General features: G+C 41.1%; 1 protein-coding gene across 4 annotated transcripts in view; it reads left to right on the top strand.

Annotated features, from left to right (window-relative positions):
• The window catches only part of LOC132260076 (uncharacterized), a 28,656-nt gene that overhangs the window by 6,539 nt on the left and 2,273 nt on the right, over window positions 1-19,844 (top strand). For all 4 annotated transcript variants that reach the window (XM_059757991.1, XM_059757993.1, XM_059757990.1 and 1 more), the window contains exons 3-15: window positions 10,431-10,700; window positions 11,762-11,898; window positions 12,625-12,812; window positions 12,885-12,988; window positions 13,093-13,380; window positions 13,479-13,609; window positions 13,669-13,830; window positions 14,110-14,139; window positions 16,274-16,465; window positions 16,987-17,136; window positions 18,040-18,308; window positions 18,369-19,372; window positions 19,433-19,844. In XM_059757991.1, coding sequence (XP_059613974.1) covers window positions 10,431-10,700; window positions 11,762-11,898; window positions 12,625-12,812; window positions 12,885-12,988; window positions 13,093-13,380; window positions 13,479-13,609; window positions 13,669-13,830; window positions 14,110-14,139; window positions 16,274-16,465; window positions 16,987-17,136; window positions 18,040-18,308; window positions 18,369-19,372; window positions 19,433-19,844 — 3,337 coding nt within the window. The remainder of the gene's footprint in view (window positions 1-10,430; window positions 10,701-11,761; window positions 11,899-12,624; window positions 12,813-12,884; window positions 12,989-13,092; window positions 13,381-13,478; window positions 13,610-13,668; window positions 13,831-14,109; window positions 14,140-16,273; window positions 16,466-16,986; window positions 17,137-18,039; window positions 18,309-18,368; window positions 19,373-19,432) is intronic.

Genomic DNA, 19,844 nt, shown 5'->3' on the forward strand with positions numbered 1-19,844 from the left:
CGATTCTCCAAAATACCTCAAACTAACATCCAATTCGAATACCCCAAAATAACTTGCAAAACGCAACAATGCGGAGTGCCAAGCATCTGGTATTGAATTAAATTGAATAATGCATTGTTAGCATTTGCCTGCATAAATTTCCATCATCTCGCTCGCAGTGAATTCTCAAGAGAAATTGGAAATAACACAATTTGTGTAAGAGTTTCAGTCTCTCTGGAAGCAAAAATCAATTGATTTTCGCCCCTGATAATATGGAATTTTCATTCAAATCACAATGAAAGACACGCCAAGTGAGATTTGGTTGACAACATGACGAAGTGAGAGCGGAAATTGAATCAAGTGCGAGAAAAGAAGTTGAGGAATATTGTTGGCAGTTTCAGATTTTTTTTCCTCTCCTTCTTCAACATCAATCGACGACAAGTATGACAAAAGGCTGAGGAAAATGTGAATATAGTCGACGTGTTCTGCACAAACTTCTCCCCTGGGTGAAATGGTGACGTTGATGGTGGAAAAATACAACAAATGACTGTGCAAAGTGGCTGGGAAATCGAAGAAAATCACAGTCGGAGGGTGTTGACCAAGCAAAACAAGGAGCCAAAAACACCCCCCGAAAAGCCTCAAAGTCCAATTGCAAGAAGTCACGATTTCGTGCAAATAAAATGAGACTCTTTTGTACCTCTGCACGTACGATTCCGTGCCATAAATGAAACGGAATTAGCCCGCTTTCGGGCGCACACATATATACCGAAAAATCCTCACCTCAATCGAGCATTTACCCTTCCAAACCATCAAAGAGAGAACATCGCACATGAAGTTCACCTTCTTCTGCACTCTGAGCATTGAAAAGTCCTCCTCAATTCGATACTGATTGGGAAAATGAAAGAAAGCGCTGTCAAACGAGGAAATTAATTAACTGCAGACGCGGAGATTTTAGCCAAGACTCGAGATGAATTTCAATTTCAATTACATTCGTAAGTGGGCGCCTTAATTGATGTCTCGATGCTCTTTGTGTCAATTAAATTTATGCGAACTTGAAGTTATTAGATTAGTGATGCCACGCTAATTTCCGCCCACATTTCACCTGAAGGCATCTGTCATAATTTCATTGAAATTAATTTTCAAGGCATCATTCTTTTCCTAGGAACTCGGAAACAACGAAAGTCACGAGACTCTGTGAGGGAATTAACAAGGAAATATCTTTTCAGAAAATGAGAGAAAACTGTTGAGAATCTCTCATATTGGTTAAAAACTTTGCTATTCCCGAGAGGACGATTTAAGCAACATATCAAGAACTCCTCAGTGAAATTTCTACAGCTCCAATGCATAAACTCATATAAAACTAACTAACGTTAAAAAAAAATCTAACTAGAAATTGAATTTAAGAGTTTTCAAACATATAATACAGCAGTGAGAATCATTAAAATTTATACTATGAGCAATGATTTCGAACACACAAGTTTGTTTATTGAAGAGATACAAATTTAATGAACGCGCTATAAACTCATTAGGTTTGCAATTGTTAGGCATAATGTTGTGGATTGTGTCTTTCAGATCCTATTTGAGGCATTTCGCATGCAAGAGGACAGTGTCTTGTCATACCTTGATTAGCATAACAAGTGCGATGACAATAGGGGCTCTGAATAACCTTAGAAATCCCAGCTGGCACATGACTACCCAGTAATTCTACCCTTCACTTGCATTTCATATCACTGATGCATCTTGACAAATTTTTCCTCTCAACGGAGGGATTTTTTGTGCATGAAAAACCGTCCAGGAAATGAATTTCCGCAGAGTTTCCCCGCGAAAATACCATGAAAGCCGGAGGTAATATATCAATGCGCGAATATCTTCCGTATGGCAACAAATGCCACACATGAATCAATTTGCAATTAATTGAATATGCCACGGAATCGATCTGCTGCACTAAAATCAGCAAATTATTGACAATTTCATTTGCACTCCAGTAGTCACTTCTCTTTGATATCACCGTCGAATTACAGATCGCATGACATATTGCAATACATGCGGAATAAATACGGCATTCTCTTTGAGAATGAAAAGAGGTGAGACAATTTGATATTGCTGAAGTGTAACATGGATTACGTTGTGTTGCCAGCGGAAAAAGTCAGAGAGCGTCAATTGAATTTTTGATGGTGGTTAATATGCAAAATTGCTTTTAAAGTTCCTATTGGGCTGATGTGCGCGAATTCACATCCCAGCTAACAAGGTTCAATTGAAACGCACCCAAAAATGGAAATTTATCCAAATTGGACTGCAATTGAGTGACGCTCACAAATGCAATTTGCAATTTGTCTGTGTAGTGTGCATTTTTTATTTTAATTAAATATCTCCCCTTGAGAATTTAAACTTTGCGGGAATTTCAATTTAATTACAATATTTCCCATTGAGCACGAAACAAAAGTTTTTTTTTGGAGCTCGTTTTGTTGATAAATTCATAATTTATCCGTGAATGATGGCGACAGCTTCCCGCTTCAATCTGTACACCGTGAATTAAATTAATAATATCATATAATGCGACGGGCGTGGGTTGGAAAAAGGAGGATAAGATATGAATTAATAAAGGATTCACTGGGGGAAGAACAGGAAAATTTTTGGGACTAAAATTGCGTCTCCAGCTTCATTTTCATGCTGATTTTTTTGCACTCAGCCTCACCTCAGGACGATGGTCATAATCCTCCTCATTAAATCCCAACCCAAAGGGACAGGCGGCTTTTGGATGAAATGCGTGTAAACGTGTTCAATGGCCTCACGGGAAACTTTTTTGCCAACCACCCTCGGGGGCGGGAAAAAATGCGGACAGGCTGGGATCAGGTGAAATTACCGGAAAATCCTCACGAAAGTCTTCGCAAATGTAAAAGTTGTCAATAGAAGACACTTTTCAGTCAATTTTCAATCACATTGAAGCAACTTCTCGCTTGCCCTGCGTCCAAGACACACCAAAATTTAGCCTTAGATTGATGAAAGCACGAATCATGAGATTCTTTCTCCCTTCAAGCACACCCTAATGGAGTGGAAATGTTGCGAAATTTGTAAATTTCATTTAACATCTCGTAAGCAATCAATATCAATTGACTGACAACATTTTTCTTGTTCCTCTTCTGTTCGCCGAATTAATTTTTGCCGCGGCATCTGCAACACATGCTGAGCACAATCTTGCACAATTTCGGAGTTTATTAGCAAGCAGGAAGAAAGAGAGATGACAATTCTTGCCAGGAGACGAACGAGAGTCTCTTAATTGAGTGTCTTATCTCGCGCGAAATTAATTAAAAGTCTGGCAGGAAGTGACGAATTAAGATACACGGCACTTGTTTCGGGTACATTTGAATAATGTCCGGGACATTTTTTGACTCAAAACTTTATCAAATTTTCAAAGCACAATCGAGCTATAAAAAGTTATGCGCATTAACGCTGAAGTAATGAATCAGGAAAGCAATTTTGATCGCAATTGAGAGTCACTGAATCGGCCATTTTCACCACAAAGTTCGCCTGAATATTACTGCATATTTTAAGGGTTTCTTCTTTTTACTGCGGAGTGACTGAGTAAATTTTCCCACTTTTCCGCAAATCTCCCCTTTTTGCTCCCCAGACGCTGGAGCACTTTATTTATTCAGCTTGAAGAGGTGGGATAAGGGCACAAGAATGGCAGTAGACAAGGAGTCGGATTAATAGACGCACAAGTAGAGACACACTTTGGAGAAGATATGTTTTTCTAAAGATGAAATGACACGACAATCATGGTGTAATTTCAAAATTCCTTATCTCTCTACTCAGCGCTCAAACTTTCATCCATTTCTCAGCATCTCATTTAAGGTGTATTCAAGAATCGCGCGTTGCCGGGCACCCAAGGAGATACAGACTCGAGATAGGGGATCGTCATGCGTGGCTAAATGAAACTTGTAGTGTCACCGAGAGTCCTCAATTGCCTCCAATTTCTGCGTGGGTGGCAACGAGAGATGGATTTCTCGGAGCCCTGCAAGTACAAAAGGCGCTCAGGGTGGGATATTTCAATGATATGCCCCAATTGTGGGGGTTGATATCGATTTTGCGTATCAGCCTTGACGCAGAGATAAAATTTTTCGGGTGCCACCAAAGGAGCGAGAATTCCTGGGGAATTTGTGTGACTCTCCGAATCATTTTGAGAAGCCTTTCACACACGATGAGCTCTAAAATATTCCTCACTTTGCTCGTGTTTTAACATCTTCACATATCTTCCGGGTCTTTTGCCTTTCACATCTCTCAGTTACACAATTCTCAACACTTTGGCGATTATCAGTGATAAATTTATGCGCCTTCACTACCTCTTAAGGAGGTGGAGTGTGAAGAAAAATCGAAGGGAAAACCAGAGGAATGTCAGAGGGGATGAAAAATCTCCAATAAAAGTAATAAATGAAATCATAAAATGTCAGTGAAAGTCAAATGTTGATCCATGAAGTGCATTTGCCGGAATTTGTTACCCCATTCCATGCCAAGTGCTGGGGATATTTTGTATGGCTTGGCGTTTACCATCAATATTTTATGTTGTTGAGAATTCCTTAGATGCCATCCCTGCCACTTTCATATTTCTTATCATGTTTGAGTTTTATGTGAGAGTCACACATTTCAGGGGGTGGAATTCATGCCTCCCGGGGAGTTGACCTAAATATTAAACATGTGAAGTCGCTGTAATAAATTGGCCGCAAGCACAAATATCTCTCTCCACCTCCTCTTCAGCTCTATGCCAAGAATCCTATTGAATTTTGTCATGTTAAATAATGTATTGGTGAGGGTTATAAAATAATCCCATGGAGTTTGAGTGAAACTAACTGCACCCAAACCGTGGAATCTCGTGAATTTCCACCATTTTTCCAGCTCTCTTTGGTAAAATGCTCAAAAACATGTTTTTCCATCCCACCCACATTTTATATGCATTGTTACAAAGTTTCATTGGGAATGCAAATGAAATTCCCCGTCATTGTACCGCCTTTTTTCCCAGTTTATCCCATAGACATCACCATGGCGTGACATTAGAATTCTTCTTGCACTGCCAAGTGTCTCCTTTTCACTCCTAAGAACCTATCACACTGGCCAAAGACGTGCTTGGAAACTTTCACTGTATCCTTGCAACATTTTATGCATATACACAAAGAGCAAAAGGTGAGGAGATCATTTATTTGCACTCGTGGCAAACTCTATTTTGCAGTCCAAATACGTGATCTCTAACATTTTATTACCAATGAAAAATTGTTAAACACGAAGAAAGTGAGGTATAAATGACACAAAATGTCACACAGTATGGACTTCGTTTGAAAAATTCAAGAGATGACTCACATTTCAGCCAATAAAAGTGGCAACATAAATCACAGAACAGATGGATAAGAAATTGGCGAACACAAATTAGAGCACAAGCCCAATAAATTTCAAGATTCTCCTCACTTTCTTCCACAATGTGTACGGACTTTTTTGCTGAAACTTCTCACTATAAATTCACACGGTGCAAAAATGCAAGATAATGCAATAAATTTAAATACCGCGCAATATATATTCTGCTATCACCGTGTTTTGTATGAGGGCGTGTGTGGAAAATGTATCGGGCGCAAGTTGGGAATATTGAGCGCGTTTTTGGCAAGCGCCCATTTCGGTGTAGTATTACTTATCAAATTCCCTGACTCATATTTGCACAGCCAGGACTCAGTGAGTGGCTGGATTTTGGCTGTCATCAGCACTAACTAAACCATAGATTAATATTCTGTCCCACGAAGGGAGGCGCAGCTCCAAATGATCCCCACGATGAGCTCAGGGCGGCGGAGCGGCAAAAAAGCGAGCGAGAGAAGAGCAATTTATGTGGGAGCATGAAAAAGACCTCAATGTGCATGTGAGCGAGTTGTACAAGAGGAAATTTATTATACAAATATCTTAAATATAGGGTGGAACAATGATCCCCAAAGACGAGGACCGCGCTGAGATCATAAATCATTCCGGGGGAAGAAAGAATTACTTTGTGTGTCAAAGAAACACTCCGAGACTCTCGCAGAGATAAACTGCTTAAGAAATTTTCACGTCGAGTGGAAAGAAATCACCAATTCTGTATGATTGGAAATATTCTGGAAGTAATTCAATTTGGCCGCCATAAAGAAATCCCTCCTTTGACACTTTTCCACTGCAAAATCTCCATGCGAGCGAAGCAGACATTAATCCAAACACGGTGAGATCAGTGATGGAAATCATGATGAAATTTCAAGATTCTTCTCTCTTTCAAGAAATTTAATTTCACTCCATGCGCAAAGTTACATAGCGGAATTGAATGGGGAGAAAAATGGAGCAGACGATGGAAATTAATTTTACAAAATGAAATTTTGCTAGCGAAACTTAAGTTCTCTTCTCTGTACTTTTTGCCTTCATGATTAGTTTCTTATCCACAGTCTTTAAATCTTAACGCCAACGTCGTTTTTTCATTAACACTTTTGAAAGCTTAAGCTGTTTGTTTATTAAGTGCATTGTTGCTTTTGTGCCTCGAGGTAGGATAGTAAAGCTACATAACACATTGAGAATCAAAGTCGCAGTGCATCGATGTAGAAAATTGAAATAATTACAGGAAAAGCCAACACAGAGTGGACAGGAAAATTACCCGACAGAGGAGAGCATTAAGGATAATTAATTCTTGTGCTGGAGTTGGACATTTTCAAACACTACAAAGTGACTCTCATCTTATCCATATTTCTGTCGATGTCCTGAGGAGCCTGTGTTGTCCCTCATTGAAAGGGTGAGCGAGATAATTGAGTTTGGGAAGTTGCATCATCTTTCCTCAACTATGACGTTTCCCTTGCAAATGTGCTTCCACTTCCACAACCGAATGGACAGAGATGAATTGGTGTTCACATTAATTCAATTTATTTCATGCGGTAAAGTTCCTCTGGAGGAGATGGATGAATTAAATCAAGAACGAACCGCACATGATCCCATCTACAAAAGATGCCAATTTCCCTATTACACATCGAAGAATATGTATTATTTTAAAATGCTTTCACATAGAATTAAATTGACTCCCAAACCCTGGGAATTTTCTGCTGAAATTACTTTTCTCTGCCAGATTTATTCCACTTCCAATATTGAATTGCATTGTTTTCATGTGCAGTCAGTGTGAGAAAGGACTTTTCATTGGGAGATCGGAGCCAAAAATGCAAACAAAGTATTCAATCCGATTTTCGCCACAGCTCGAGAGGGCAGATAAGAATGATTCTGCGAGTTTTAGGGAAGAAGTGGAAAGTTTATCTCTCAGAGAGCCACTGGAGTGTGAGATTATTGTCAATTGTGATGGTGGCAGTGAAGAGAGAGAGACAGGGAGAGAGAGAGAGAGAGAGAGAGAGAGAGAGAAAGCTTTAAAATTCAATTAAGACCTTCCTTTAAAGCGCTGACAGAAAGCATATTCAAATCAATAAAATTGGCTGCGATTTCTTTATTGTGAGTGCCAAAGACAGTTGATTGAATAAATATTTCCCACCATACAATTGAGGGTGAATGACAACAGACAAATACCTCCAATAATCCTCAACTATTGAAAAATCCATTAGGTCTCCATTTCGCCCATTTCCAAGTCGTGGGACGAAAGAAAAGCGCCGAGAGAGAAAGCATGGAAATCCCCCACCCTCGGTTTAATGCAATATCCTCAATTTCAGCTCATGAACTCAATGGCACAATACCCGGGAGTCATTGAGATTTTGAGAGGTCTGTATTTTCACAAGTTTTTCTCCTTTCTTGCCTCTCTTCTGTCTTATTCCTTCCTGTGGTGGCCCTTGACGACAGAGGACACGCAGGCACAGGAGAAGAGAGAAGACCGGAAACAAATTGCCGGACCTTTTTTTACTCACAAATGCCCATTGAGAGGAGGTTCTGTGCGACAACAGCACAGCGATAAATCTGCCTATTTATTTGCCCACTAACCAGGAAGGAGAGTCAACTGAGAAAAACTATCCAGAGATGCAGGATTGGGAGGGAAAAGTGGATAACGATTTCCTATATAAACGGATGTTGAGCTGTGTTCAGTGACGAAAGAACGCTCTAAGCTCTATACAAGTCTCAATGAAAGGCCCTCGAAGAATGACTGGAATTTTACATAGAAAAATAGTGCATTTAGAGGAGCTTATTTTGCAGCATGGCACAAAATTGTTTATGTATGTAGTTCACTATTTTCCTAGAGCCTTAGCACAAAGAAATACGATCGCAAATGTGCATTATCACACCAAATGTGCTTCTCAGGGAATTACACACTCAATATTCCCCCATTTCATGAATATTTTTACTTTCAAATTCAGTCAAGTTTTCCATTAGCAATTCATTAAAATTTGAATAGTCGACATCCGTGTGACAAGAAGTGATTTGGCAAATACTCCACAGATTGTCATGTTACATGCAAATGGTGAAATTAAATTTTCACGGAAATTGCAAATTTATCAGTTAAATTGGCACTCCTGACGCTCTTGAGCTTAATTTTGCCGAGGAAGAATAAGGCTTTCACCATCAGGCGCACTATCAAGCGCTTAAGATGTGAATACAAGAGCCAATATTATCATTAAGTCTTACATGCGATAAATCTACCCAAAAATTAATTACAACCCTCAACAATTCATCGATTTCCGCATGTAAAATACGAGCCCATTCAAATTTCATGCTGTGCACTTAGGCAATGAGTGGAGTTAATTTGCTTCATGAGGGGCAAATATCATAAAAATCGATTCCGGTTTATTGTGAGAATGGCTCAGAGTGTTGGTGAAATATTACAGAATTATCTGCCGATGAAAGGAGAGAAGTCATAATCATAATTAATCATTGCTTACATAGTTATTAGATAAAATTACTAATCATCAACCTCAATCCAGTTTGAGGGTGAGTTTCATTCTGGTGAAAGGATCGAACGAATTACATTCGGTGGGCGTAAATTGGCAATTGTTTGAACTCTGCCATTTCTGCACTCTTGAGCCAACAATGACCCAAAAACTCCCCCATCCGATAAAGGGATGCACAAGGAATGTAAAGGATGAAAACGGGTGGAAAAGAAGATAACAAAAATGGCCATTGACTCATCCAATTCAGAAGAATATTCGCCAATCCTGCCGAAATGAGATAAAATCGGGATACTAATTTTTAATCCGAGACTTCACGAGGAAGGGAAGCAGCTTAATTTGATCTTTCGCACAGATACAGTTTCAGGTTCACTGTTCCCCATCAATTATTTCTTCAAACTGACACATAAAGACACAATTACAAGGGAGTAAAGTTTTAAGGGGGACTTTAATCACTTTTTGTAACTTCAGAATACTAATTTCGTCTCCAAATTTTCCTTAGTTTGTCCAAATTCCAGATTTAATCCTCTACAATTTATGTTTGTACACATAACATCTGTTTTTCCAGGTTTCTCTGCCTTTTGCCCTGCAATTGCATTGTTGAAATATTTTCTGGAAACATAATCATGCAATGCTTGTTGGCTTTTATTTAACGAGACAAATAAGCTCATTCTGTACATAAACGAAGCTCAAATATTGTCACAAAATATACTGGCGAAAATATTGATTGCAATCCTGAAAAATTGCTACTAACCAGACAGTAGCGTTCATAAAAAGTTTAGACAATCCATAACCAGCAAAATTGCTGAGATTTTCTAATGTTGCTGAAAAAAAGTCTTATTATTGATGCTGGAGGGAATGTCGTTTATTAAAAAAGTTGCCTCGTTCGATAAAGCACAAAATGTCCATAATAAAATTGTGCACAGCAAGAAAATCCCATAAACGGTAATGATGCAAACATTGCAAGCCAAAGTATTGTTTAGAAGTGTAATTAAAATTTAATACCTTTGTACAGACAAGTATTGGAAAATTCACCAAACAAGGTTATTAATTTGGGTGAAAATTGGTGAAACGACCGTAGAAATTGCATTATATTGCCATTGAGATCTTCCCTCTCATCTTCACATCAAATGAAATCATGATTATTTGCGCCAAGACAAACACACACACACGCCCGGAAAATCCATTAAACTGTGCGTTTCTATCGATGTGAGCTCAGTCACTTTTAGAGGATTGGAATTGCCATGAAATTGAAGTGTGGAGGAAACGTCGAAATAACTCCATCACACGTCTCATCATCCAGCCAAATCCCCCCGGGGAGTCTTCAAAGACCAGAGGAACGAGAAAGACATATAAAATAATCCACCCCGCATTTATTTTTATCCACCCACCCGCCAAAACTACGGCACACTCACGGGATCATCTTACACATCTCTCTCGCCTCGTCCAATTGTGATATGTCATATATATGTGTCGACGTGAGAAGAATCCGCACAGTCCCTAACGAGATACTGTTGCCACCTTGTCCGGCGCCCCCGCGAACCTCCCACTGTTTGGCGCGATAGCAGGATAACCCGTGCTAATTTCTTGCAGAGCTCCCTCGCCAGCTGCCGCGTCATCGCAATCGTCACATGAATGACATCCTTGCCGTCCTCACGACCACCCTGTGGGCGACTGCTGCGCTCGTGACGTCAGCCGGGGGCGCGGGTACGGCGAAACCAGGTCAACAAGGCATGGGACCAGTGACGCAATGTGCAATGTCGGAGCACACATGCACCAACGGAAAGTGTGTCCCACTCAATAAATTCTGTGATAATATTAATGACTGTGGTGACTCCAGCGACGAGCCCAGATTCTGCACACGTGAGTATCTTATTGAACTTCTCTCAAAACTTGTGCGCACTTGAGCAGTTTCACGTAGAAATAAGAAAACAGAAGCTCCGCCCATTTAGATGTCCCGCCCATAAACAAGCGCCAAATGTCAAAACTAGAGCGAACTGAAAAAAAAATTTAAATCATTTAATTCTAGTCTGTAAATGTATCCAAAATGCACAAATATTCCAGTGGATCAAGTTTCTCGTGACCTTAAGGATATACAAAGTCAAATTCGCTACTGAAATTATTAATTTTGAACTCTTATTTTTCGCGCAAGTACCTCCAAATTGCGGATAAGGCCAAACGACCGTCGATCATTTGATGTGAGAAAATTCAGTCAAGTGTGAAGAAATCACAATTCACATGTGCCGAGTCAAACCTTTTTTCCTTTACAGCAAAGGGACAGAGATTGTGGATGAGGTCACGGAAAATGGCAAAATTTACTGGAGAACCGTAAAAATAATCGAAAGACGTTGTTTGGGTATCAACAATGGGTGGGTGATTTTATTGATTTTCAGTCACATATTTCTCTCCTTCGAGGACTCTCACGAGGCCAAAAGCTGCGGGAAGAATATAACTTTTGAGCAAAAGTTCTGTTTTTTTCCCACTGAAAGTGGCAAAGCAAATAAAAAGCCATCTCACCATACTACTCTGAATGTTATATTGTTTGCTGAATTCATTATGAGAATGCGGGGAAAAATTTCATTTGAGGACTTTCTACGCAAGTTAAATCAATTTATATTGGGTTTTTCCACCTTGCTGGCAAAGGTGCTCTCGTGGAGAGTAAATTCCTCGGTCCTTTGTGGTAAATTCCCCGACAGTTTGTCGACCCCTTTTACCACCCTTTTAAGCCGCACCAAATGAATTTGTGTCGAAGTCTTTACGAGCGAATATCTCCACCCTTTTGCGAGCTGCGAGAGCCGGAGAGAAAAATATTTGTGAATTATGTGGAGTATCATCCCAGCAATTGGGGCCACACATAGCCAACTTATGTAACATTTCACCCACCCTAACTAGCCCCACTCACCCCCATTCTCTTGCCATTCCAGCTTGCAATCGAACGCTCTACGGAAATTTGGGTCTCACGTACGACTTGGAGCTCCATCGACCCAAAGAGGATCGAATACCTTATATTTGTGTATTGACATTTACAGCCGCCGGAGGGATTCACGGCGACATTGTTCAGGTACCTTTCCCAATCCACCCACTTCATTTGATACCCGTCCTTATCTGCCGCCCCGTCATCGCAGAATCACACACATTCGCGCTGTTTATACTCCAAATGAGATTCACAGAATGACGACACCAATAAGTTGAGTAAAGGCAAACTTTTCAGACATAGCGACATATTACATTCCTAGACATTCTTTTCAATTTGTTTACATATCGCAAATCAAGAAAAAAAACACTCCCAGAACGCCAAGGACTGAACTAGAATCTGAATTCCTTGCGCAATTCAGAAAATGTAGCCGCAGCTCGTAATGCTGTATAATGAATTTGCCGTATCTTTCATCTCTGTGGCCTGAGTTGCGGAGGGAAAAATAAGGAAACTGTGTCATTATCATAATTGAAATATTTTCTCCACTTTCCACCCACAACTTATCAAGATGCAAAGCCATGAGAGGCGAACTTGCAAACTCTGGATTCTTTCAATCATAAATGGCAAGTCTCTCAAGAGCCTACAGAGCTTTTGTATATCGAATATGAGAAACTCCCTTGGCGCGCTGCCAGCACAAACTCCTCCGTGGGCTTAATGTCCCTATCGCGCAGAGAGACAAATTGTAATTAAATTTTCGGGACATTAATTCCGACTCTCCCACGGGAAAATCGATATGCAAGACTGTGATTCTTTTCCCATTATCCCAACTAATCTATCATCATTCCTTCATAATCTCTGGCGCACAACGTGAAGGTGACTCTCGAGAGTTTCACGGTGGGGAAGTTTGTTTCCTACACCCAAAACGGCTGTCCCGATGGATATCTGCAGATCACAGAGGCCACCAGACAGACAGTGGGCGGAATGTGGTGCGGATCTTCATGGGGGCCTCAAGTGTTCTACAGCGAAACGCGATCCCTCGTGCTCACCGTCAAACTTTTCAGGTAAATTAACACAGTAATGTCCGAAATCCCTAATTTTTCCAACACTCTTCACCCTTCTTCTCTTCGGCACAGACTTGCTCGCGACCAGAGTGGCTATAATTTCGACTTTCGGATACAGTTCAAGGTTCTCTCGCGCGAGAGTGCCGTCGTTCGCTATGGTGGAGCTCAAATAGGCGGTAAATATTATCCCACAATAAACAAAATAAAAAATTCATGAAAAAATATTTGCAATTTATTCCCAACCATGCAACAATTAAATGACATCACAACATGAAAATAGACGTGAAACCATGGACAAATTATTCATCCAGCTCATCATCCAATTCAATCACACTGACTGAATATGGAAATTCTACTGCTAATTATGATCCCACGCGCGGCACCACATTCTTCCCAACATCCACTTCCACTGGCAACCCTTTGGGTGGCTTTCGCTTCAAAATACCCGATTCAATTCCCATTGAGCCGCCCTACGAAGATCTAACCACCTTCTACGGCAACAGAACGAGCTCTGGAAGAACGCCAGCCAAGAGCGGAGGGAACTTGACCGAGCCCAAGTATTATTTAGGTGAGATAAATCATTTCACAAGGCTCTAAACAGGCACAATTTGTCTCCTCATATTATTACTTACATTTTTAATTTATACGAAATTGGCTATTTTGCAGGAAAATTAATTCAAGGCACTTACTGTTCACGGATCTTTAGTTCATGCGACAAGAAAATTTGCCGTTTGCAATCTCCGAACTTCCCAGGAGTCTATCCTAGAAACCTAACTTGCTACTACGCCATAAGACAGGTAATTCACACCATCAAAACACTCTCTTCCTCTTGTTTATTGCGTGTTCTTTACTGCAGCAAGAAGTGCCGCCGGGGAAGCACGCAATGATAATCGTGAAACAGCCAAAAGGAAATCTAATCTGGATATCAACACAGACTCCAATTGCCGTTACGAAGAAGAATGACAAAGAGAAGTTCACCCCTCAGATCAAAACATGGCAAGAGTGTGATCACGTTCAGGTGAGAATAATTTCATTGTGATCCTCAAAATCGTCAGTGGACACTTGAAAAAATCAGATGTACAACACTTTCCTTGACTGCGGCACGAATTGGCGAAAAAATTGACCGAAATTCCCCCTAAAATTGGCCAAACAAAACCCCCAAAAATTGTGAGCGGATTTTTTCAAGCAAACACCTTCTATAATGTTTTTGTGCTTAGAACAACAACCAAGACAGCAAGAGTAAATGCGAAGGGATAAGAGAATTAAAGAGAATTTTTGTATGCTCCCAATTTTATAGGACACTGACAACCCTAAGTGGAAATCTACGGTAAATAATTTTGTGTATCACAACTTAAGAAATCCCATTTTTGAAGTAGTACGAAAAACACAAACACCCGAGAAGAAAGCAATGCCATATAAGAACAAGAAGCATCTTTCTTTTCTTCTCTTCTGTATCTCTCTCTGCTATCACTTATCTATCTCTTTCACAAAACACAAGAAAAAACACACCATTTGCACCCTTTTCTCACTTGTGCGGCGTGAGCTTTCTACAGAGCGGAGAAGAATTTATCACTCATTTCACTCAGTATGCAAAAACAGTCACTCTCACACCACAATTTCACATAATTGCTTCCCTACGTGAAAAGACATTTTAGCCCAAATGCCTAATTTCTAATCAAATTACATTTGTCTTCACTCGGCGCGAGGGTGTTGACTCTGCCATAAGTCTTCCATGTAATACGGAAATGAGAAGCCAGAAAAAAGTGGCACAACACGCACAAAATCACTCAATGGTGTATTTTTCTCATATTTTATTTTCATTATCCTTTCGATCCTCTCGCCATTCTTCGCACACAGTAAATTGTTGAAGCCCTGTGAGAGCCATATAAGGGTGCGAGTCCCTTCACCACCCGTCAGAATATTGAATACACCCTCACTATTGTGGGCGCACAAGAGACACGGAAATTCATACAATTTCATGATTGATGACCCTCTAATGACAAAAATGTTTACTTTTCCCAAAACTCTGTGGAAAACTCTTCTTTTCGAGGCGCGCGGTGGAAAATTTTGCGAGACAGCTTTTCATTCACACTTTAAATTATTGTACACAGACGCACATTTTTGCTCACATTCCACTGTGACACTCTTTTATAATTACTCTCCATTCACAGTCTGTGTCTTCACTCAATCACGACATCGAGGAACTCAGCCAGTGATAAATTTAGCAAAGTGGTTCCGGGAAAGGGAAACCCGTTCCTCTTTTTTGAACTTCCCAGAAAATTGGAATAACAATCTTAAGAAAATTATGTTTTTATTGAATTTTTTCACTTCACAGAATTCCTGAGAATTCTTTTCAATTCCATAAAATATTCCGACAGACTTCCGTCTCTCAATATCACAAAAAGGGTGGAATTTTGTGTGTGAATCTTGCAAAGTATATCGTCGAAACACTTTGACTTTTCATTTAAATCCCCCGAAGATGTATGCAAAATTCACCAGTCATGTCACGATAAATTAGCAAGTTGGTGTGCTTTTAGTTAATTTGTTTACTAGTTGACGGATGAATCTTGGGTGAATAAAATTCCTCCCAGCGGAGTGAAAATCTCTTTCGCTGCTTTCCAAATGATTTAGTAATGAAAAGGATCACAATTTGCTCATGAAACTTTCAAAGATTGCGACATTCTTCACTGACTTTTTCGTCTAACCAAATCCACATGCTCTTTAATATTTAATACTGTGTTTAAGCTTAAACCCTTCTCCCCTTTGTCTGCCATAGAAATCTATGTTTACACTCGATGTTCTATTAATACAACCCCCGTTGAGATTGATCAAAGTGTTAAAAGTGCATTAAAGTATCTGTTTACCTGAACTTCTTTCACCCTCTCTCTCTCTCTCTCTCGATATTGTGTAATTCCCTCGTGAGACTTTGTTGTGTACGTTGTGCCCAGAGTTTGGCATGAAAGTGAATGAAAAAAGTGGTGAAAATCGTGGCAAATAAGAGTAAATATCACAGCACTATAAATTTCCCGGAAATCCAGTAAAAATCAGCGCGACTGTATGGAATATTCATCAAATAAATACACCATGAATGCTCCCAATCTCGGTCAATCTCTTGTAATTAAACATTCTGATCCTCACACCCTCACACTCTTTCCTGTTTCCTCCACACGGAAAAACGCCCGATGAAATGGATGAATTTAAAGAGTGGGCGAACGGCAAAAACAAAGCTCGGGCACTGGAGAGTGCAGAGAAACAACCACACGTCAATAAATTCAGTATTTGTTTACTTTTCATCGCAATATTTCATTCATTTTCATATCAATTTTCATGCATCAATCAAATACTGCACAAAAGTACCCGTGAACTTTCATTAACAATCACTCACATCGGTATGAATTGGCAGTATTTGTGACTGGAGAAATAATCTCACGCCAGAGGATTAAAGCCACCCCTTTTCGCAGGACTACATCACAATCTACGATGGCTACACCACGCGAGATCCTGTCATCCTTAAGTTCTGCGGCGGCGGCCAGAGTGTCCCGCCGTCCATCTCGAGTGGCCCCGAACTGCTCGTGGAGTTCACGACGTCGCCCTACGGCACTTTCATCAACACGCCACCCAACATGAATGCCCTGAATGGCTTTCAATTGGAAGTATGTTTAACAACTAATTAACAAATCGATCACAACTAATTGACGCTTTTGTGATTTAATCATGGAAAAAATCACGCTATATCAACCCAGGAAAATCATATGACGCTTCACAATTTACACAGTTTATTCAATGGCACAGAATTCAATAGCATATTTGGGTCAATTTGATGAACACGCTTTGCGCACAGAGCAAATAGAAGACTATTTTACTAATTAGTTTGCAGTGTATATTGATATTGATTCAGGAAAATCACCAAACTGGAAAATATGCTCTTCATTTCTTAAGCATTCTATCGACAAATAAGACAGAAGACTTTCCCTTTCTCTTTGAGGAAGACAGAAATACACAAATTATGTGCAAAAATAATGATGCCAAAGCAGTCTATCAAATTGCTGAGCTAATTAATGATAATTAAACTATTCTATAGCAACAATTGGGAAGAAAACTCAATTATTACTCAGACATTAAAAGCGCAAAGTGCTTCGTTTTTTCACACTAAACTTAACTTCATAATTTCCAGATTGAAGTCAAATTCGTGGACATTAAAAGCCCGACTTACGTTGAAAATAAGAGATTGTGTGAGTTCTGGATTCGAGGCACTGGCAGAGGACTCATTGTGAACCCGCAACACTCTCTGTCGCCCAACACCACGTGTTTGTATCACTTACAGGTAAAAAAAAGAGAAATCTCCCATCTTCACCTGCAGAAATCCAATATGCTAATGGCAGATGAATTCATATTCATTAGCCGAAGCGACGCGAGCAAACCTCCCCAGTGTAATTCAATCTATTTTCCGACAAACACCACGTGTTTTCTCAAGTATCATTCACCGTTTGCTGAGCTCCATCTCGGCGAGCTTTCTCTAGATGTTTATAATGGAAATTAAATGGATTCAAGATGGCTTTAGAAGCTCTCATTATAAAGATAATCACAACTTTGACTAACTTGAGCTTCTGGTTTTCAATTTTCGGACCAGAAAAGTCTCCGCTTATTATGTATTTGGGTCACAAAAAGGTCTGGAATTCATAGTGAAAATGATGATAGAAATTGCTAAAGTGCAACAGAAAGTTTTGCACTCATTTTCCCAGAGGAAAGAAACACATTAAAAGTTTTCCGAAGGAGAGAAAAAGGTCAAAAATGCATTTTGGTCATTATTATGTGATATTCAATACAGATTTTTCACACTTGGCTTGCTCTATTTAATAGCAAAACATCGTATTTTCCTCATATTTTCTGTACAATATGTCACACATTCTCATGAGTTTGAGAATTTTCCCCGAAAACTTTCCAGATTATTTTGTATTTATAAGTCTGTTAATGCACGAGAGTTGTGAAAGTTGCTCTTATATGAAATTTAATTAAGCGGTATCAGTAAATTTAAACAAGATTGATAAGACACAGAAAAATCATATTTCCAGAGAATTCTCACATGAAAACACTCAACAAAAGTTGCTTAAGACTCTCTGAGAGGCTTAAAAACTTGAGGGTTTGCCGCTGTTGTGAAATCACAAATCATCTTTTATATGTCTTTCACGAGAATATTCAAGCGATGCTTCTATTCAAATGTGTTCAGGGAACAGAATCCACTTTCCGCGGTGGCGGAAGCATTGACCATCACTTCCAAATCCCTCGACGCGGAGACAACATGGCATCGCCGCCAAGTCGCTTCAAAGTGTGGCTTTCTGTCCTGAAATTCGACTTGGCGCCGAAGTTCGGCATCCTCGACGATCCTGCCGGTGGCGCAGCTCAAGTGCAGCAGCAACAGAGCGAAGACTGCGCTGGAATGTTGCGGATCTGGGACGGGCCGCTGAGGGAATCCCCGAATTGCAAGGATGTCAACTGGTAAGTCGCATCCAAACCTACTCAATCGAAACTCGTATTAACGTGTGGCTTTGCTTTCAGTGAAAGGGACACAGCTCTGAAGTCTGGCGTCCTCACCAAGTACGGCCAGAACTATACGAATCTGATAGCCAGATTCTGTCGAGGAACAGTGCCAAGGAGTTGCGAACACGGTCTTCTGAATGAGTCCTCCGTGCGCCCCTGTTTGGTGTCCGAGAGCTTCATCTCCAGCTCTGAGTTCGTCACTCTTGAGCTCAGAAACTCCGAATCCACCGCCCTCAGACCACTATCTTTCCGACTCAAGTATGAATTTGTGGACCTGCAGCAGGATGGCATCCCAATGGGAGCTGACCAGGATTGCAATCGACGCTTCGTCAGCAGCATGATGGATCGACGTGATCCCGGCGTCTTCCGCAGCGTGAGGAATGTGTTCCTCTTCGGCCGCGGCGGCGCTCGCAGTTTCCGCTGCGTTCATCGCTTCGAGGCGCAGCGCGGTGAGCGAGTGCGCGTGATAATCCGCAGAGTCATGACGGGAAATCGCACGTGCGCCTCTCGACTCGATAACGACATCAACAGATCTTACTGCTTCGGCGACACATCAATCAAGCTCGAGATCTTCGAGAAACCCTGGCACGATGTCGTGGCATTCCCGCGAGGCTGTATTTGCAACTCCACAAACTCCAGCGACTCCTACTTGCCCATCGTCTACACGTCCACCAGTCGCGACCTCGAGATCCGCTTCTCCGCCATCAACATGACCAGCTTCGATGACGCTTCCGTGATCAATTTCGAGGGCAGCTTTGAGTTCATCAAGTCTCCGTCTTCGTGCCGTGACAGTCGCAGGAAATTCGGCCCTAGCGGTCACGTGGACATGACTTTCGGCGTCCTAGAGTGCCGCTCGCGACCCTGGTTGATAGAGCCCAGTGTCGATCGCTTCATATACGTCCAGGTTCACGGAATCTTCCTCAGACGATACGATCCTCAAGTGCATCAGCATGTGAACACCAGCATGAAGACCAGAACTGCGGAGAACTGCATCACCAAGGCTAGAGTCATCCTCACAACTGGTAAGTTACTCTCACTTGCCCACAAAACCATCCCTTTAACCATGTTTCCACACAATCCAGGCGAAGGCCTTTCCATCACGGCTTGTCCCCTCGGCTCTGACGCTGGCCGCCGACACACCGTGGAGATATTTAGCAGCGGATGGAACAGGGACTTCGGCTACTTGGCTACTGATCCTCCGCGCGCGGTGTCCGTTGAGTTCCTAGAGGCCGAAGACGGGGACTTTTCCTTCTCCTGGCTCGAGATGTCCAAGCGTCCGCCGCAAGGTCTCATCGATTGCCAATATCGCTGTCCTGAGCTGGAAGCTTGCGTCAACGCCAGCGTCTGGTGCGATGGCAAGTCTGACTGCCCCTCAGGTTATGACGAATCCTTCACGCACTGCTCCGCCTTGCTGAGACTCCCTGCCGAAATTCTGGCCACGCTCTCTGTGGTCTTCCTCGTCTTCTTCGGCGCTTTCGCAGCCTATGCCTACAG

This window comes from Phlebotomus argentipes, unplaced genomic scaffold (genome assembly GCF_947086385.1).
Source record: "Phlebotomus argentipes unplaced genomic scaffold, Phlebotomus argentipes genome assembly scaffold_18, whole genome shotgun sequence".
NCBI classification, from domain to species: domain Eukaryota; kingdom Metazoa; phylum Arthropoda; class Insecta; order Diptera; family Psychodidae; genus Phlebotomus; species Phlebotomus argentipes.